General features: G+C 34.1%; 2 protein-coding genes across 2 annotated transcripts; one reads left to right on the top strand and one right to left on the bottom strand.

The window, feature by feature from the left end:
• The first annotated feature begins 5,252 nt into the window (after positions 1-5,252).
• On the top strand, positions 5,253-9,693 carry LOC117329842. Its single transcript, XM_033888017.1, has 4 exons — positions 5,253-5,335; positions 7,243-7,342; positions 7,965-8,498; positions 9,111-9,693. Exons 2-4 carry the CDS (start codon positions 7,246-7,248, stop codon positions 9,428-9,430), a joined length of 951 nt encoding a protein of 316 aa, XP_033743908.1. The 5' UTR covers positions 5,253-5,335; positions 7,243-7,245; the 3' UTR covers positions 9,431-9,693.
• Positions 9,694-14,570: 4,877 nt separating this feature from the next.
• Positions 14,571-21,791, bottom strand: LOC117329841 (ceramide phosphoethanolamine synthase-like). The gene is made up of 4 exons (XM_033888016.1): positions 20,790-21,791; positions 16,674-16,796; positions 15,464-15,544; positions 14,571-15,191 (listed from the first exon to the last, which is right to left on the bottom strand). The coding sequence occupies exons 1-4, from the start codon at positions 21,651-21,653 to the stop codon at positions 15,159-15,161; spliced, it is 1,101 nt and encodes a 366-aa protein (XP_033743907.1). The 5' UTR covers positions 21,654-21,791; the 3' UTR covers positions 14,571-15,158.
• Between the last annotated feature and the right edge of the window lie 743 nt (positions 21,792-22,534).

The following is a 22,534-nucleotide window of genomic DNA, read 5'->3' as shown; positions in this document are numbered from 1 at the left end:
TAAAAAAATAATAAAAAAAACAAACAAACAAACAACACAAAACAAAACAAAGGACATACAAAAAGCATCAAGCTGTCAGGCTTTTTGTTTATCAAAATACAACAGCAATACAATAATCGATGATTTTCATATGATTAAACCACACATCAGATTCTTGTTTCTTGTATAGATGTACAGGTCAAATATTTCAAACTAATTGATATAGCAACATTATGTTGATTTTTTGTGTGATTTTCGTTCGGAAAAATAATGAACAGTTCGATGATACAGAAAATCGTACTTTAACCAATATCCCTAGTTAACCGTACGTTGAGATCCCTGTAGAAATCGTCTGATGAATATATGGTAGACATTATATCGATAGTTTAGAGGAACAAGGACGTATCTCCAACATGGAGTGCTTAGAAATAAAGGGCCTTATCTCAAATTGATCAATTTTTAGATTTTAATAAATTACAACTACGAGTGAAATTTTCTTATAGAATTTGTAAATTATATCAATTGAAATGGTCTAATTCTGTTAAAATACTATGTGATTTAAAAGAATTAGCCAATTTCCATTGATATAAAGTACATATTCAATAAGAAATGCTCCGTCGGAATTGTAATTTACCATAATCAAAAAATTGATAAATATGAGATACGGCCCTTTACTTCTAAGCACTCCAATTTGTTGGAGATACGTCCCTGTTCCTGTAAACAATCGATATGTACAAATGTTTGTTTTCTGGCTGGGACAAATCTGAAACATAATATAGCTTTTGTCCACATGTATCATATTCTCTCGCATGTGTAGGCGGATTGGGCCTATTTATAGAAATTGTAAGCTATTTATTTGATATCGCGACACACGTCACGGACAATAGAGGGAAGAATATTACGTAGCACATTGACTGACATGTCACACACTTCTTTTGTTTCGTTTTATCGAAATAATGATTCGCTTTAAAGAAATACTACTTTGTTTTATCGAAATAATATGTCATTTAATCGAAAAAATGTTACTTTTATCTTTATCGAAATCATGGTTTAACGAAGAAGTGTTTCATTTCAAAGAAATAATAATTTGTTTTAGCGAAATATTATTTCGTTTCATCGATATTTTATTTCGTTTTATAAAAATGATATCAGTGTTATCGAATAAATCTTTCAACGAAATAGTGTTTCGTTTTATAGAAATAATAATTCGTTTTAACAAAATCTTATTTCGTTTTATCGATAATATGTCATTTTATCGAAATATTATTTTGTTTAATCGAAATAATGATTTGTTAACGACTTATTATTTCGTTTCATCGAAATATGATTACTTTTTATCGAAATACAATTTTGGATTGTAGTCTACCTGTTTTGTCGTTTGAAGCTGTTGAGAAATTATTTCTCATTAGGGTTAAAGCAAGATATCAAAGCCAAGGTGACTCATACGTGTACTTCAGGCCCATAACCTGGTGTCTTCTTCTCTTGGCTATTAAGAAAAGGACGTTTGAAATTTTAACCTATTTGGCCACAATGACCTTCAATAAAGGTCAATGACATTCATTTGAACATACTTGGCCAAGCATGGTTCGGTTCAATATCAGGTTCAGGGCCTTACACAAAGTCGAAAATGTAAATTCTTCAAGGACGCACTACGAACGTCGACGGACAAAGGACGATTAGATCACTTGAAAGGTGACTAAAGAAAATGTTTTACTTTTTCCCAAGATAGCAGTCACCTTTGATTTCAGAACAGCTTGAGAAAATAACCACACTTGGTTTGACTATATCGGAAATATTTCCAAAAATGTTCAAACGAAATATCTGTACTGGAAATTCAGAGGAATTTTTAAAGCTGGTATTCAGGATAACATTGTCTGCTCAATGGTAAAATAATGCCAAAATATAACACTTTTCTTTATTCTCTACCACTTCTCAGCTCAATTGCATCAGTGGAAAAGTTTAAAATGTGTTTTCCAACATGGCGGTTTAGCTGCCATCTTGTATTTCAGAAAAATAGCAAGAATTGGTCAAGACTATATTTGGATCATTTCAAGAATTGAAACTATTGATACTGAAGATTTATTCAAAAATTATCAGTTGGCGACGACAAATACTAGACAAAGATAAAAGGCGGAAGATGGACCAAAGATGGAGGGCAGTTTGTATGATACACCAACTAATGATGGTGGCTCAAATATGACCTTTATGTAACAAGAGGGACTTGAATATTTTTTCATTTAAACAATATGATTTTGTGGATTCTGCTTGTACTGGTATTGGCTGTTAGATTTTAGAAAAACTTCAAAATGCTGCAATGACATATTCTCTCAATTTGGATTATTCTCTTATCTGCTACTTTTCAAAATATTATAAAATATAATTCTTTATGTATCATTAACACACCGCAGAATCATTTCAGATTAAAAAAAAAGAAAAGTTTAACAGTCTCAGGATGAAAAGACAAAATTAATTGTTATCTGACTCACTATATAAATGGATATTAACCAAATTTACCTTTTTTCCCAAAAGATGAATGATAAAACATGCTACCCATAAACTTCGGCCAGTTCACCTGGTCAGTACCAACACCTCGTGAAAACAGTTTTGACTGTTGACTGATGAGGCATGAAACAACTGTAAACTGTTGATTTTTGTTTATTGTTTGTTTGTTTTTTTAATTACTACGGTAAAGACAAACAAGATTGCATTTTTATTAGGCAGATCAATAAAAATTAAATTTGAAATTAAAATAAAACCATCTACTTGAAGCAGGTTGGAAAAAGACTATTATAATTTCTGTCCTCTTAAAGTAATACAATGCTGCATGTACAGTTTATGTCATTAATTAAAATTTGCAAAGCTATGTTATGCAAATTTATGAAATTATGAATCAATGACTTCCTCTAAAAGTGTCGTTATGTAAATTGTGTACTTCCAAATCACGTTATTTCTTAAGCACTTAAATATCGATCAGAACACACGACCATTTATCTTACTATAAACACTGTCAAAGTATAACATGATTTTCGAAAATACATAAAGCAACAAAATGAAGAAAACGGTAGGGAGGTTTGATACCAATAAGTGCCCAGTGGTAGGTTTCAAACATTTTGATGAGGCAATACGGGTTTGAAAGAGTTGTGTCCCCTCTTAAAAGTATTGATGTATAGGACTTGCTGAATGCCAACCGTTTCGTAAGTATTGGTCATTTTGAAATTAAAATCATTGAGAGCCTACACAAATACTTATAAGTATCCTTATTATCGTCGCTATAATGATAGTTTTATTTCGTGCTGCATGTTGGGGGACAATACATGGATTGAATCAGAGATCTGGTGTTTATATTTAGATAATGATATTGCACAAAACAGTAAACGAGAAATTGTGGTTGTTTATAACAGATTAAATAAAATGGTGTGCGCACCAGAATCTCGGATATTGCAAGGGCCGCGGTGGCCGAGTGGTTAAGGTGTCCCGACACTTTATCACTAGCCCTCCACCTCTGGGTTGCGAGCTCAAAACCTACGTTGGGCAGTTGCCAGGTACTGACCGTAGGCCGGTGGTTTTTCTCCGGGCACTCCAGCTTTCCTCCACCTTCCTAAACCTGGCACGTCCTTAAATGACCCTGGCTGTTAATAGGATATTGCGATATAATGGATAAGGTGCTTGGTATAAACTTTATATAGTAGCCTCTTTGCGAACACTTTAATAGGTTCTTCATTTAATAATGACTAACGCAATCAAAATTGCTAGTTGCTTTCAAGTGTTTTCAATTTTAGTATTATATTAAAGAGTTAAGACGTCTAACGCATACACAGAATTATGTAATAGACATACTGGTGTTATTCTCCAAAATGCCACATGACATCATATATATTATTTGTCATTTCCTGATGGCGAGAATTACATTTCATTTCATCGAGGTATGAAAAGAAGATTTTCCTATTGAGTGTTTTGTACGAGAAAACGAAAAAGACTTTATTATTGATCAATTTTACCGCCATTGTTGAAGCCGTCGATACATTACACTAGGCCAACCCTCGGATTCAATCGAACAAATATCCATAATTGTATCTGTGACAGGTGTTCGATACTGCTCACTTTCCCAATTTATATACCACTGAATACCATTGAACCCAGTCCCTGTTAGGATGATCAAGTGGCGCACTGGTAATGTCCATCGACTATTATCTCGCCAGCGGGGTTCAATTCCATCGATGCGAAAAAAAAGGTATGAGGGCCACCTGTCTAACTAGGTGGGCATTCTACGGGATTTCCGGTTTCCTCCCACAGTAGGACCCTTCGCGCGTTTCCATCCGGGCAAGTAAGAGTGATTGATTTAAATTGGTTAAACTTATTTTGCAATGTTTTAATGTAAATATTATATTATATATGGATTGCTTGATTCCATGCCCCTAAAAAACTTACCTGCTGTCTTTTTGGCAGGGAGACATTTTCTGAATGTATATATTCACTCCTCTTGTTTTCAGTGGTATCAACATTTCTAGTCAATACGTTGTAAGAACAAACATTTGAAGATAGTAGCAAGTAGTGTATAAAGTTTGTATTCGGGTCGTTTTGTCTTCATGGTTTCATCGAGAAATAAATATTCGTGAATTGTAGATTTTGCAAAAAAAAAATATTAAAAAAATTGTCGCAAATTGTCGCCCTGTCGCATTTGCAAGGTACTTTGTCGCATAGTGCATTTTCGTATTTTTATTGGTGGTTTTTGTCAACTAAACCGAAATTTATTATTGTTATAATGTCTGGAACTTAAAATCCTCACTGCCTGTTAAATTCGCGCTTGAGTTCTGCCGCGAAAAGCGTTAAAATAGCAATACCGCGAAAATAGCAACGACATACATTACAGTATCAAGAATTTCTTTACCAACTTCAGTTATTTCGTCAAATATTTAGACGTCAATATTATGACGTCAATTCAAGGTAAGACGTAACATGTGGAAATGCCCCAAATAAAAATCATTGACATATATATCGATATATATTGATTACTTTTGTTCATGTAAGTTGATATAAGTTCCTAATGAAGTAACGTATCGACCAATCACTAACGAGCATTCCTGTATGGTACTCGGTTGAAAGATATTAACACGCGTTGTTCTAGCTCGTGCAGGTGGTTACAATTAAAATAAAAATCAACAAAAGGAAGTGTATTGATTGGCTTGCAGTAAAGACAAACAGCCTACCCGAACTGGTCAATATCTGTTATATGAAATATATCTCTTGGTAGATTTTCGGTCCAGTTCTGATATTTTCTACTCAATGTACATGTAGATTTCCGCAGACGGTGGAAACTAGGAGGTAAACCATTGAAACCCGGTGAAAGATTTCAACCGTAAGTAAATTATATCATTCCCAAATGTTCCTTTCTGTAATAGAAAATCCATCTTTATATTATATCTAAATTGTGAGCTTGATTAAAAAATAAGAAATCTCTGCAATTTTACGTTTATGACGAATTTCTTACAAGGCTATAGACACTGTTCATACATTTCATCGACGGCTCACCAATTTTAGTACATGTATTTATTTTTCACACTTTAGATTTTTTATAAAGTTTTCTTAAATACTTAATTGTTTAATGTAAGACGCCATCTCCTTAAAGTGTTTTATTTGAAAATTACATCATAAGATTAGGAAATGTTGACGTTTGTCTCTTTAGTGGCGTATTTTCACTGTTTGAGAGAGATATAAATGAAAATAGGAAATATGTTATATCAAGTGTTACTTTCTACACAAACGATGCTCGTGTTAAACGCGTCGCAACATTCCGAGACCGACTGGCCCATTTGTCAAGTTATGTTTGAGAAGAAACCATCAAAATCAGGAAAACTCATAACATAAAGAGAGACGAGGGGGATATCAGCTTAGTCATCAGTAGGACCCGATTGTAATATAACAAGGAAGCGAAATAGACCTACACCCTACATGTTTGCTATCTGATGCTGTGTATATATATCCTCTATTGAAAGGCGACCTCTCCCGAGTCGGGTGACAAGAAAATATTTACATTTTCGTCACATCGTTGTACAGGTAAAAAAATACAAAACGCTCGCTCAGCCATAGCTTTAGAAAGATACCAGTCAGTCCTGAAACGTTTACACGTATATTGTTTAAAGTAACATTCATTTTGATACATGTATATCAAAATAGGCATTAACAAAGAACGGGTGGTTGTTCTGAAAAGGTATAAATAATCTGCAAAAGAAATGTGACCGAGAGTCTCTCGATACTGAAATACATGTAACAGAAAGTTTGGATATATAGTTGTTTTGATGTTTGGGTGTTGGAATGATTGGATGTTTGAAGATTGAATGTTAAGTTGTTTGGATGTATAGGTGTTTGATGTTTGGTGTTTGATGTTTGATGTGTTGTTTTGATGTTTGGGTGTTTGAATGATTGGATTATTAATGATTGAATGTATAGTTGTTTGACTGTATAGATGTGTGGGTGTTGGATGTATATATGTTTGGATGTTTAGATGTTTGAATGTATAGAAGTTTTGATATTTGGATATATGTTGTTTGGATGTATAGTTATTTTGATGTTTGGGTTTTGGAATGATTGGATGTTTGAAGATTGAATGTTAAATTGTTTGGATGTATATGTATTTGATGTTTGGTGTTTGATGTTTGATGTATAGTTGTTTGGATGTATAGTTATTTTGATGTTTGTGTGTTGGAATGATTGGATGTTTGAAGATTGAATGTTAAGTTGTTTGGATGTATAGGTGTTTGATGTTTGGTGTTTGATGTTTGATGTATAGTTGTTTGGATGTATAGTTATTTTGATGTTTGGGTGTTGGAATGATTGGATGTTTGAAGATTGAATGTTAAGTTGTTTGGATGTATAGGTGTTTGATGTTTGATGTATAGTTGTTTGGATGTATAATTATTTTGATGTTTGGGTTTTGGAATGATTGGATGTTTGAAGATTGAATGTTAAGTTGTGTGGATGTATAGGTGTTTGATGTTTGGTGTTTGATGTTTGATGTGTTGTTTTGATGTTTGGGTGTTTGAATGATTGGATTATTAATGATTGAATGTATAGTTGTTTGAATGTATAGATGTGTGGGTGTTGGATGTATATATGTTTGGATGTTTAGATGTTTGAATGTATAGAAGTTTTGATATTTGGATATATGATGTTGTATGTATGATGTTTGGCTGTTTGAATGTTTAATATTTGGACGTTGGGATGATAATAAATGTATGTGGTTAACTCCTGATACTTATATTACAGACGATGACTATGGCACTGCCTTGGGTCATTCTAACAGTAATGGTTATACAGATACCGAGGGGACACGGACAGTGGACTGGACTAACTAGTTATGTAACAGGTAAGGAATCGACAAAATCTTAATATCATGATGACACATATATTTGATCATTTACGTATTCATTTACTTATCCTGCTGTCATATTGATAGCACTAATTACATCAAATCTGTTCAGAGCACATGGATGGTATCTGGCGGCGCTGTGATTGGATGTAGGATTACATTGTTCAAAGTGACATCATGTGTTCATTACATCAAAATCATGGTGACGTCACCATTGATGTGATGAACAGAATCTGAATTCGTTTATAGTGGAAGCAGATGAATTAAAAACCCTTCAAGTGATTTCCACCTCGCCTTAACTTCTGTAAAAGCTTCTTTGTATCATTATTTTGGGTTATTTTATTCAATGTTTCTGCATAACGATTTTGTTTTTGTCTTTTGACTTATCTTAAATTAGTCGTAATTGATTAGATATGATGAAATTTATTCCAAAAACAAGCAACAAAACAAACGTTACCTAAATATCTGTGCTCTTTTCTCTCTTGATTCAAGGGTAGTCGCCAAAAGGAGGCCTGTATGTTTCAGTAACACCCCGTGTCATTAAGAAACAATATAATTATTGTAATTCAATAAGATAGATTTAATATCATCATCAACATGTTTGTTTCATCTTTTGCAGTATCCGACAAGTCCTTGGACATGTTATTTATTTTCGACACAGCCAATGACGATATGTTTCACAAGGCCAAAGATTTCACAGTCGATACATTAGCCTCCGCGGACATCAATGGTGATTTAGTTCATGTTGGTTTGATGACCTTCAGCGGAACTGGCTTTTTTCTTCATCATAGACTAAACAATGCCATGGATAAAGACACTCTTCAGAGTACCATAATGACTCTACCGAAAACAAACGTGAGTCCCCTACTCTCGTTTTCCACTTTTAATGACCTTTTTAGCGAAAGTGAAGGCGGACGCCCGTACGTACATAATATAACTACGGTGTTTGTATCAAATTATTCCACGAAGACAATAACTAATGCCTTACAAACATTAGACATGATTGACTTTGATAGTGAAGTGAGCATCGTTGGGCTACAATTGTACAACGCTACGGATCTAATGAGTTACGCCGAACATTCCTTTGTCATGGAAGATATCGCCCAGCTGGACAGCTTTACAGCAGTTATATTTTTCAACACGTTCACAGACGGTAAAACCCTTATACTGTATATTATATAGTTTAAAAGATTAATGCAGATTATGACTTTATTCAAAAGTAGTCGACAAAATGGTGGCTTGTATGTTTCGGCAACAACCCTGATTTGCAGATACCCAATTCGGATCTACATGTAGTTAACGAGTGTTAATGTTTCTGTCATCAACATTCGTCAATAAATATTTGTTAATATGTATACAGGCATATAAAATACATTAACAGAAATGATATTTTCCGTGCAAATATTCACGAGGAAGTTATTTTCGCGGTATATCTAATGGCCGCCAGCAGAAAAACGTAAATACAACTAAGTATATAGTGTCATTATACATTAATTTGTTAACTTCTTACAGAAAAACTTATTTTTAAACATTTTATTTTAGTGAGATTATGGAAAGTGTGATGGGAAAAGGATAAACATGTATATTCTTACCAATTCTGAAACGGATTATACTTTTCTCATTCAATTCTATTTTTAATTTGTCGATATCATGGTTGTTATCCCCTGAAATATCACCAAATATTCCTCTGAAAATTAAATCTATTCCTGTACGGTTCAAATTTTGCTATTGTATTATATGTTACTAATTTGTCCCTAATTTACAGATTGTTACTATGGCAACGATGGAACTACAACGACTACAATAGCACCTACAACTCCAGCACTGAGCGAATGGACACAGTATACCAAAGAACAATTAATTCTAGATACGGATTTGCTCTCTTCGACCATTCGAAAGAAGACCTCAGCCTCAGACAGCCGAACGTCTAGCGCCTTAATTGGCTATGTTGGTTTCATCATTGTATTAGTTACAGTGCTTCTTCCAATAATTGTGGACATTCCAACATTCATACGACATGCTAAGCTGTCAATCAAATATCAAAAGAAGTATAAACATAAGAAGCTGCAGCTTCGGGGAAAATGACACCAGATTCTGGACGCCAGTGTAAAATCTGGGACATTCCGGTAGTTAATTGTGTGTGGTGCGATATAAACTCCCGGAATGAAGTGTAATTTAAAGGGACGTGAATGGCACTCATAGCGTGTCAGGTATGACGTCGTTTCAGGTATGACGTCATAATTTCTATTCGATACAAATGGCATGATTTTGAATAACATACGTTTTTATCGAATTAGAAATTAAAGACGAAAATGCAACATGTGGAGATGTAAAAAAAAAAAAAAAAATTTTTTCCATATTCGTTAGTATCTAAATATATAGCACATATTCATTGGTGTAAAATTTTCAAGCATGGTTGCCGATTTACGGATGAAGTTATGCCACTTAATTGAAATAGTTTTTTTTTTTTATTATTATTATTTCTGTATAGAGTTAAATGTATACTATGAAGTCATTGCTCTAGAATATTTTCGGACGGATAATGGACTTAACTACTTATATAACTGTGATTTTAAGGGTTTTAGTCCAAGTCATCCATTAGCATTTTGAATATGTTTCTTTTCTTGTTTCGAAGTTGTTTATTATTCACTTTCACGTTTCAATGAAAACAAAAACTTAACAAAAGAACTAGAATAAAGCTAGTAACCGTACGATGACGACAGATTGTTATGGGTTTGAAAATTATTTACTATGTTATTTTTGAATTGTTAAAAAAAATGTACACATTAAAAATTGATGTTATGATTTTTCGCCAAGTTTTTTTTTCCCCAGCAGAAACTTACATTAGTAGCTACAGGTTCCGTACTATGATTGCAAAAAATAAATTGCATCGTATGCCTACCACTGTGTTATCGAATGTAATACATTGAAATCAACAAACATACATGTTATCCGAATTGATGATGTAAATAGCAATTTTGATGCGATATATTTCATGCTGAAAATAATTGGTTCACAGTCCAACTCAATCACACCATTCCCAATTACACCACGTGACTTTGCATGGGGTAATTCAAATAAAGCACGCGGATATTTGTTTTAATTGAAACAATTTTACTGACACTGTTTGCTCTCTGTTGATCACAACGAAGAAAACCAGTTTGGATCGATCTCATTGGCCCATGGTTCTTCACAAAGAAAGTAGTAATTGATTTCAATATGAGATCAATTTTGTCCACGAATCAATATGTTCATCTAGTGAGAATATTCGTTATGATTAAGTAGAAACTAAGTATCTAAATTCTGATGATATTTTCAAATTCATTTTCCTTTTCATTACAAATACAATAAATGTCTCACTTTTTTGTTTGTTTGTTTGTTTATTTTTATGAAACCTGGAATAATTAGGACTCCTGCATAACGTGCTGGTATTTTAGATATACACGCAAATATTGGCGAATCTATAAATAATGTTTCCTGATGTCGGTCGAAAACCACCCTTTCATGATTTGGAAGACTACGTCTCAAACTGTGCGTTTTTGTGTGCATGAGTATTTTAAGAAACAGAAGCAGGTCCATGTTCTTCTCTACTCGATACTGTTACAGGTAAAACTTGATATTATATGTTATTGTCAATTACTTACTACTGAGACAATAATATATACATGTAAGATCTAAGTTTTCATTTCATGTGAGATTTTAAAGGCCATTCCTTCGTTCGCACATCAGAAACATGCACAATTTCTATTGATGAAATTTATGTCCGAACGATGATTATATGAGTGTTTGTGCCAACATGAAATGAAATTAACGCCGAAATGTACAGGGAAAGGGCGTATCGTATACAAAATCCGTATGCCTTTGCGGTAATTAGTGATACATTATATTTCGGGTCGAATTAAGAATTTTCAGGACTTAATGCTCGAAGAATTTTGGTTTATCTTGAGAGTAAAGTTGCCTTATTAATGTAAAGATTATAACTTTTACTACTTGGAAAAAATACATATTTTCCTTTAAGCTTAATCTTGACAACCTAAATTTTATTCAAACGAAGGAATGTCCCTTTAGTGAGATGAATATATATGGCTTATATTTATAGCAATGCATGCAATGGAGTAATGATTCAAACCGTATCTTTGTTCTTTTTTTTTCTCTTCTTTTTTTGTCTACCATAATTTCCTAATGCGCATGGCAGAAGACCTGACTTGACCCAAATGTCAGATACTAAGCAGAGTAAGCATACTATTCGCCATTGTGATTCTGCCATATCGGAAGGCTGCAGAGAAAACGTCACGGATGGAGAGGCCATTTTTGAAAAGCGGGTTTGCCCCAAATGAATAACTTACCATTGTTAACGATTCTGTTATTACAGACGACTTTCAAAAAGCTTGTCTATTTAATGATTTGATGATACTAACGCTAACCTCCCTACCATTGATGACACCCCTAACGAAATTTTGTCAACTATAGACATAACAGCCGTAGATGTTAACGACGCTATTCTAACCTCGATTGTTCCAAAGCTATTGGTCCAGATCTAGTAAATCCTCGACTACTCAAAGAAGCCGTAGATATTCTATGTAACCCCCTAAGTAATCATTTTAACAAATCCTTAAACTCTAGTGTTTTTCCTTCTGAATGGAAAACAGCAAACGTTACTTCAGTACATAAAAAAGATAGCAAGTCACATCTATCAAATTACAGACCGATTTCGTTATTATCCATAGTTGGAAAACTGATGGAAAGATGTGTCTTTAATTATATGAATGATGTTTTACTTACCAATTCCCTCCTGTCATCTAATCAATCAGGTTTTAGACATGGCGATTTTCCAACCAACCAGCTTCTATCCATGATATATACTCTTCTCTTGATAAAGGCAAAGAAATAAGAATGGTCTTTGGCGACATCAGCAAAGCCTTCGATCGTGTTTGGCACAAAGGTCTTTTATGTAAACTATCTAGATTTGGTGTTCGAGGTTCTTTACTTTTATGGTTCGAAGATTATCTTCATAACCGGAAACAAAGAGTTGTTATCAATGGGAAAACACTATAGCTGGTGCTACATTAAGGCCGGTGTTCCACAGGGCTCCATCCTTTGTCCTCTTTTATTTCTTATATTCATCAATGATATTGTGAAAAATATTAATTATATTATCAAATTATTTGCTGATGATACTTCCTTGTATGTAATCATTGATACCCCTAGAATAAGTGCAGAAGCAGAAGTTCTTAATTCTGATTTAAACAAAATCCATGAATGGTCGAAACATTGGTTGGTTGTTTTTAATCCTAATATCACTTAAACTTTATTGATAAGCCGAAAATCCGTCAGTCTCGTCCATCCCCCTGACTATGAATGGTACTAATATTACTGAAGTTTCGTCACACAAACACCTTGGTGTATTTCTCTCTAGTAATGGGTGTTGGGATGATCACATCAGCTATTTATTGAGAAAGATCTCGCCCAAAATAAATATTCTGCGGAAATTCGAATTTTCGTTAGATCGTCTTAGTCTCCAAACCTTGTATTTCACACTCATTCGACCCATAATAGAACACGGCGACATTGTCTGGGACTGTCTCACACAGGCGCGATCCGACCTTCTTGAAAACATTCAGTTAGAAGCAGCACGTATTGTTACTGGTGCCACTAGACTAACTAGTAAAGTCAAGCTTTATACTGAAACAGGCTGGCTTCCCCTCGAACGAAGACGACAGCAACATAAATTAATACAGTTTCATAAAATGGTTCATGGCCTTGCACCCCAATTCCTTCATGACATCCTTCCCTCACGTAATAACCGAATACATGACCACAATATCCGTGTTGCTGATAACTTTCGTCCTATCACTTGTCACACAATTTATATAAAAAATCGTTTTTGCCTTCTGTAATTCGCCCCTGGAACTCCCTTCCTGACTTTATTAAATGTGATCCATCGTTACCCAGACTTAAAAAAACATTTAAATGAACCTAATATTATTGTCCCTTCTTTCTATTATAGCGGTAGCAGGATGGGTTAGATTCCCCATGCCTTATTAAGGATGGAGTGCAGTTCTCTTAAATTTGACTTGTTCCGTAGAAATCTTATTGACAGTCCTCTCTGTCCATGTAAAAACGGAAACGAAACCAATGACCACTTCTTTTTACGCTGTCGTCGTTACTCTCAACTTCGAGCATGTATCTTTATTGAAAAAACCTGTCCTATCACAACTCGAGTACTGTTATTTGGGAATGATGAACTGACTGATGATCAAAATGCTCTGATCGTCTTATGTGTTTAAAAATTTATAATCAGCTCTAAGAGATTTGACTCATACTCATACTCCTATTTCCTGTCTGAATTGTCTTATATCTCATTGCACGGTTGTCGAAAACTTTCTGTTCTCGTTGTTTCAGTGTCAAACTATTTAACTGACATGCTGAAAACATCCCCCCGTCCCCCTCCCCCTCACAACCCTTTTCCACTTTCCTATCCCATTTTTTTGTAATTACAACTACATCATGTATCATTTAAATTCATGTGTTTACTGTACTGGAGACGGATTTTACAGAAGTGTTTAACACTTGTTTCCGAATCCAATTCATCCCTAAGTGTGTTCGCTGTATTGAATGTAAATGATGTATATTGAATGGAATACAGTTTATACTAATGCACCCGGCAAATCATGTGGGTTTCTTGTTTGTTATTGGGATTAATGTCATCTGCTCCTGTGCATGCTGTCGATCGATCTTGTAACACCCACTATATATATCAAAAAGCCACATGCAGTTTAATAGTATACATGTAATATAAGGAGAATTAGAAACGGACATATATAAGGCTGCCATACATGTAATTCTGTGATTAAACTCAATTACCAGGTATTCAAAAATCTTTGACAATTTCTTTTTTTTTCTGATGTGCAACACAGCATGCAGTCAAAGCGGATTTCGCTAGGTTTTTTGCATTGTCAGCTTGAGGTGGGCATGTGATGTCAGGGCCTTCGGGGTTAGGATTGTCTAGCATTTCAGTTTCAGATATAATATAAACCAACTTGTTTTCGCTGGCGATTAATTTTTGCGAAAATTTATCTTCGCGAAAAAGTTTCACTCATAGGAACAATAAGCCTTTAGGACTGTAAATCGCGATGTTAAATCGCTGCGAAAATATGTTGGTTTACCGTATCTTGCGAACAACTTGATTTTCAGTTCTATTGGCAACAAATAAAGTGCAAATGTCAAGATTCAAAAGTTATTTTACTCGCACTTTTTCAAGGGTTTCAATGCAAATCTATATTTTTTGTTCATATTTTGCCATGTTTTATCGATTTTGAGTTAGAATTACGGTTTCGCTATTATGTGAGTATTGAGTATTTCTTTAAACCCATAACGATAATAAATGAAAATACAATGTACCTAGATATAAGATACGTAGATATCAGATAACAAATCTTGTTTAATAAACGTTGTAGTGAAACAAGGGAAGTGTATCTACATGTCACAATAATGCCTATTTACAAGCATATTCATATTATATATATTATATAAACGACAAACTGAAAGACGAATGGGTTGTAAGGTGGGACAGTCGAAACGCACTCGCTTTTCACATATGCGACCGGGGTTCGATTCCCCGATCAGACAGGAATAGTCCGAACGCCGTGGCTCAACGGTTTCCTCCCACAGTAAGCCCCCCGTGTGCTGCAAGCTGAGCCAAAAAGACTGATTGATTCAAGTTGGCATAACAATATTTATGCAAAAGTCAATCTTATTATTAACTGAAAGACGAATCGCACATTTGTTCGCAAAGTTCTCTTCTTCCAGTAGTTCAGGACGGGGATATTTCTAAGTCATATCGTAACTGTAATAGAGAAAGGGGAAAAGTAAAGTGTATTATATCATCGCGAAAATCGATCGAGAGTACATATTGTTTTAGACGAAATTTTTCTGATAAACAGATATTTGAAATAAATATTTCAAGAGAAATCAATTATTCAAATTCAGGAGATCAGAAATTTGAACCATGTGGAATATATTGATCTATTACATAATTTGATTCAAAATCAACTTACATATTTCACGTAATATCACAATATGAAAATTGATTTTAGTATAAATTTGTATGAAACTTACATGGTATATCTGAATATAGCTTATACAATTCAGCATCGCTATCCCAATAAACCCAGCATATGGGATGAACATCAGGAATTCCTGTGAAGAAAAGAACAATGCAATGGTGTTTAGTATATAATCCTTTTTTTCTGACATTGTCAAGCGTATCGTTAACATAACATATGTAAGTTTATGTATCAGATATGTCTTTGTGTTTATGATTTGGCTTAAACCTGCTATGTGGAAATATTTCTTATTAAAACGATCAAATTGCTTAAGGTGCCATAGATATTCGACAAAGGGTAGTTATGATCGATTAAAAACAATAATAGGAACTTGTTTATTTTCATACCATACCAAAATTTACATATTTTGCTGTCAAATAATGTACATACATTTCCTAAATGTGTTACATCTCCCACCAAGGGCAGTTTCGATCGATTGAAAAACAAAAATAGGAACTTGTGTATTTATATACAATACCAACAAATACATTGTTTATGCTATAACGTTTTACTATCCTCTAAAGGTTTGAACTTCTCGTTTATCTTAAATTACATGTTAATTAATTAATTAATTAATTAATTAATTAATAATTGACTCCCGTAGAACTGTATAAGGTATGTTACTTTCAGCGATTACTCTTGACATCTATTGTTATTAACATCTATTGTTATTAACATCTATTGTTATTGACATCTATTGTTATTGACATCTATTGTTATTAACATCTATTGTTATTGACATCTATTGTTATTAACATCTATTGTTATTAACATCTATTGTTATTGACATCTATTGTTATTGACATCTATTGTTATTAACATCTATTGTTATTGACATCTATTGTTATTAACATCTATTGTTATTGACATCTATTGTTATTAACATCTATTGTTATTAACATCTATTGTTATTAACATCTATTGTTATTAACATCTATTGTTATTAATCAGATATATGTCTTTAATTCAGTTGCCATTTGATGATATTTGTGACAAGCAATGTATACGCTGTCGACGGTGAAACACTTTTAAGTAAACCGCCCAACATATACTATCGCCATCAAAACTTAACATCACCCTTTTGATGAATGAATATACACCAGATATGAAAATGCGAATGACAAATATGTGACGTAAACTCACTAAAATTATCACAAAAATAGCAAAATTGAATTCTTCGCTAATATTACAAGCGAAGCAGAATGCTAACTACAGATACTTACCCATATTTTATCAGCAAACACAGCGATTTGTATCATGGTTAGAAGTGCTTGAGAACTGCCAAACCGCCATAGATACATACTGAAGAAAGTTACTATAGAATGCAATGCCTCGGTTTGTTTCTCCTGCAAGTAAACGCATATTTCAGGTTTAATATCTTCATTAAGGAGGTATGTTCTAGTCCGATCGGGTAAAAACGAGAACAGTGTCTTCCTCTTTGAAACCCATCCAAAAATTACGAAAAAGTTTCCATCCTTTTAGAAACTCGCCCTAAAAGGAGCAAAAAAAAAGTTTACAACCTTTCATAAACTCATTCTTAAAGTACAAAAAAAGGTTCCCGATCCTTTCAGAAACTTGCCCTTCGTGTGATATCACATTTTTATCATAGTTATTTATGTTGTTGTGCATCTATCGCTTTGATTGGATCGGTAGTCACTGCGTGGTTCCAATTTGATGGGTTTGACCTAGATTCTCTGACGGATATTGTCGATCAAACAGAAAACTCCTACTCTTATTTCTCTAACGGAACACCTGGTTTCGTTAATCAAACTCAGTTGATTGCATTTGATAAAGCACAGAGGCGCTTGCATAGAAAATGAGAATTAAAAAAAAACGATATCAGTGGTATGTGCACTGTGTAAAAATGAAGGCCGGAAACTCCGTCAATAGCGAAACGGCACCCCACCTCACTTCAATCGACTAAAAATTACATTTATTCAAACTGACACAACGCACACTATATACTTCCGTCATCTAGCTAGAAACATTCATCTTTGGAAATCACAAGGTTGGCAACTCCGGAACGAGCGAAACGGCACCTCGCCTCACTTCAATCGACTAAAAAACACATTCAATCTGTCACAGTGCACACTATATGCGACTGTCATCAGGAAACATTCATCATTAACCTACCGTGCCACTCAATACGAATTGTTACATCCAAAACACAATAATCCGTGAAAATATAGCCAAATTTCTCCTTCAGGACACCATTTTTCAAACTGCTCCCTCAGCCTGTCCAGATTCCTCATTTACATATGGAGTTGAAAGGTCATGCGTTTATATAATCGTCTGTCATCGGGTGCACTTTTTGGGGTCATCTCCGCATGCATTTTGTACGGAAAACGCATCGGCTCGTTGAAGAGTTTCGTCTAATTAACGATTTTTTGAAGAGTTTCGTCGAATGAACGATGATTTATTATCAGAAATTATTCATTATCTTAAAAGTGAGAGTCCCGTGCACCGAATATGACGGTGCACAGGAAAAGCAAACGAAGTAAAGAATGTCCATTCTGCAATCACATAAACGTACACTGTAGTAGGCCTTGACATTTCATACTTGAAAATTAGAAAAAAAAATGAAAGGGAAATGGATTAGCATACTTCGTCACAAAGGTAGAACAAAATGCTTATTCATATAATTAACTTGTGTCAATTTGCTGAAATCAGAACGAACAAAAAGAACATTATATCACAAATATGACTTCATTAGGTTGCTGGAACGTATAACAACATAACGTTGTTCACTCCAGACCTGTTCATTTATTTCGACAAATTGTACAAATAGCATGTCGACGTCAAATACGAACATCATACTTAAGACCTGCTAATGATCAATCTTAAATTTAGTCCCACAATAATAGATTTAATATTTCCCAGAAATTCTCAGAGTTCCATTAAAATTATATGAGTACATACAGGACTCGGGACTTACATATAGATTTATCACTGTGTGATTATCGCAATGTTGAGGATGAGTTTCATTTTATATTGAACATTTTTTATTCAAATTTAAATTTTTGAAACCGTATTATTTGCCTACTTTGTATAAACTTATGTCATTTGGCCGCTTAGCGTCAACAATGTTAAAAGCGTCAACAATGTTAAAGAGTTTAACGCATTGTAAAGTATTCTTCGTAATACTGACTATTTAATTACACTTTACTGTGCATCGCATATTATTTAAGTTATTAATTAATTATCTGATTAAGTTAAGTGTAATTGCATGTGTAAGCATCCAACGCTACTCTAATAATAATTAAGCTTGCTGAAGGGCTTAAAGAATGAAGAAACTGAATAAAAATGAGAAAGAAAAGAGAATACTTTAGTATTTCTAGTGTTTATTTTGTATAAACGCCAAAATTTTAAAGTATTTGCGGCTGAAACCAGAATAACAACATTGAAAAATTTCAACCGATACTGCAAGTTCATCGTATACGTATAATGCCAAGGTTATTGAGCACCGTTTGCAATCTTTCGATTTCAAAAGTTTCAACAACTTCGGATATGATACAATTAAAGAAAAGGAAAGGACGATCTCATCACTGGCGTTAAAACATGATATTTACACTGTAATTAGTCCGTGATCTCACAAACGACGTCCTGTACACGCATCTGTAAAATGAAGTATGCCGAGATGACCCCAAAAAGTGCACCTTGTGACAGTCGATTATATAAACGCATGATCGTTCAACTCCGTATGTAAATGAGGAATCTGGACAGGCTGAGGGAGCAGTTTGAAAAATGGTGTACTGGAGAAGGAATTCGGCGATGTTTTCATGAATTATTGTGTTTTGGATGTATCAGTTCGCATTGAGTGACACAGTAAGTTAAAGATGAATGTTTCTTATGACAGGTCGCATATACAGTGTACACTGTGACAGTTTGAATTTTTTTTTTTTTAGTTTTTTAGTCGATTGAAGTGAGGTGGGATGCCGTTTCGCTCGTTACGGAGTTACCAACCTTGTGATTTCCACAGTACACATTACCGCTGCCATATACATGTATATATATATATTTTAAATACACATTTTCTATTGGCTGTGATAAAGCAGTGAGCAGGTTGTTTTGGAGTTACCGCCCTTCCTACAGTCACCCAACAATATGTAAGTCAATTTAGAGAAGACAAAATAATGGCTGCCATAGCTATAGAGAAATGAACTGGCATTTTAAAGACTATTTGAGAAGAACAAAACTTACTTTTGCTCTAATTATTAAACATCTGTTCATGAATAATTTTGGAATTTTATTGCCAATATAATAATTACTGAACAACATTTAAAATGATGCTATGAAATATTCATATAGATATACACGAACAAAATACCATGATTATGAAATACTGACCTTAAAAATATCCCAACATCAACGATAATGAAATACTCACCTCAGATATATCACAACATGAACAATAATGAAATACTCACCTCAGATATATCACAACATGAACAATAATGAAATACTCACCTCAGATATATCACAACATGAACAATAATGAAATACTCACCTCAGATATATCACAACATGAACAATAATGAAATACTCACCTCAGATATATCACAACATGAACGATAATGAAATACTGGCCTCAGATATATCACAACATAAACGATAATGAAATACTCACCTCAGATATATCCCAAAATGAACTAAATAAAATATTCGAACTTATCATCAACGGTTATACAATACGTTTGTATTTCTGAACAATAGCAACATTAATTTTGCGGGAAAGATATTAGAAGCAATGCAATCTTAGTTATATTGATTAAAAGCAACTCCCCGACAATAGTGGTGTCAAATTGATAATAGATTAAATGAAATGTCACAAGGAGCTATCTCCTATTGTTTAAATACAATATACTAACGGAGCATTTTTATAAACTGCATGTTCGTCATATTTTATTAAATGTAATTTAAGGTACTACATTTTCAACAAAAAGTATTTAATCTCGATTGAAAACAAGAAAAGGCTGTTGTGTATTTTCAAACAATACCAAAAGTAACACATTCTTTATATTTTTGTCATATTTCAAATGTTTGAGATTTTTTATCATTTAAATCTAAATGAATAACTAATTGATATTATTTAAGAAAATTCTATCGTACACATGTTCTATCTTAAGCTGGTACAGTGTACGTTTATTTCTGTTCGTATGAACGATAAGATTTTGGACACCGTTCTTGAAGATACAGTATATTTCTTTTCCATTTATTAGTGTTAATACGACATGTTGTCATTTGATGTATTTTGGTTACAAAGAATGGATATGATGTCGGGGCTGTAGGCATCTCTAAACTGATGCTTAGAAAGAAAGGCATCATATCGTGATACATACCGTCTGAACAGACGTTGCTGAGGGTGTCTGCAAGAGGTCCACGAACGCCTGAACAACATTATCCCACGTCGCACTGGCTGTTAAAATGATCACCCCAAACGTCAACGCTTTGAGAAATATGTAGTTTTTAGTCGCCTTGGCCCCAAATGACTTCACTTGAAAATCCTCCTCATATTCGCGTCCTCTCAGAAAAGGTTTTGTCTGCGGAAGCAGATCACGTGACGCAACATTTGGGGGATTCTTCCATAAATAGAACAGACAGCCAAACGCAAGGGCAACTCCGCTAAGAATATCACAATCAATGTCAATGAAAAACCCTAAAGATGTCCTATGAGATTTATAAACAGGATTACCGGAAGTGTGACGAAACACAACGCCATCTAGAACATCTAACCACATCCGGTACTGGAAAATGATGACGCCAATTCGTCTATAGTTGAGAGAATCCATTGATACCAGTTTTCCGGATACGAAGCCGAGGACTAATCCAGTTATGCTGATGACGTTTGGTGTAATTACATGATAGACTCCGGTGGGTTCGAAAACACTAACAACAAACTCGGCTATAGGATTATCTATATAATGGGACATATGGTCCATCATCAACAGCTTCACCGATAGAGGGCGCAGAGGCGAGTAACCGGAAGTGTTTGGTGGCTCCATTAGCGTAATAGACTGTAAGGAATTGTAAACTAAAATATCCATGATGAGGAAATATATTAAGAGAATACATCCCAAAACACAAAATATAGGTCCCACTCGGCAGTATTTCCAGCTCCAACAGGGACACCAAGTCAGAACGAATTTCCGTTTGAAATATATTGAAGATAACCTACAGTGTTCAAATTGTTGTATATCTTCCATTTTAAACTGTCATTAAATACTAGTAAATCATGACGAACCTCTCTATGGTGTAATTAAGTGATTTCAACACACATAGTTCCTGCATGGTAGGCAAGGGTGTTCTGAATGAAGTTTCCTCTCTAAAGGTGAATATGACTTGACGACCCCGGTCCTATCTGTTAAGTAAACACGGTTTATCGTCAATATCAGTAAAGGTTCGATAGTTGACGGGGCTAGTTATCGGATGGATGTGTCAACTATATGTCGTGGTTAGAGTTCAAGATCCTATCATATACGAATATGCACTTGTACTTACCTTGAACTTTGATCTTTTATATATGTAAAATGCATGTATAATATCTGACTCTGCTGGTGGACTTTAGTCCCCGAGGTGTGACGTTATCCTGCATGCCACATTGAAATGATTATAAATAGTGGCTCCAGCAAAAAAATCTTGATAAATTATTCAATGTTAACCAAAATACATGTATAGAAATTGGTTAAATAATGGGCTTATATTCACCCTTTTTTCAATTTTTGGCTTTTTGTCTTTCATTTTCCTTAACTTTCTTGTGGTCACTGCAGAGCCCAACAATTTCGAAACAGCTATATTGTGATATTAAACAGTAATTATGCTAATGTCATTAATGTCACTATTGTCTTTTGTACTACAATTGTCTTTTATGACGTCATATAATTAATATTCAAAACTGGTCCTTGAAATTATACACCTACTAGTACTCCCTGAAGTCATTTGACCGTGACTTTATAGCATGTGTATCTGCTGTGATTATTTTTTCTTCATCGTCAGAAAAAATGGATACCTTGTAAACAGTGGATAGAAATCCGTCTTTTCCTATGATAATTAGATACATCTTTACTTTTGAAATTGTCTCTTAATA

The sequence above is a fragment of the Pecten maximus genome, chromosome 6, assembly GCF_902652985.1.
Source record: "Pecten maximus chromosome 6, xPecMax1.1, whole genome shotgun sequence".
In the NCBI taxonomy this organism is placed as follows: Eukaryota; Metazoa; Mollusca; class Bivalvia; order Pectinida; family Pectinidae; genus Pecten; species Pecten maximus.
The sequence above is the reverse complement of the archived record's forward strand: the minus strand, read 5'-3'. Positions and strand labels throughout refer to the sequence as shown.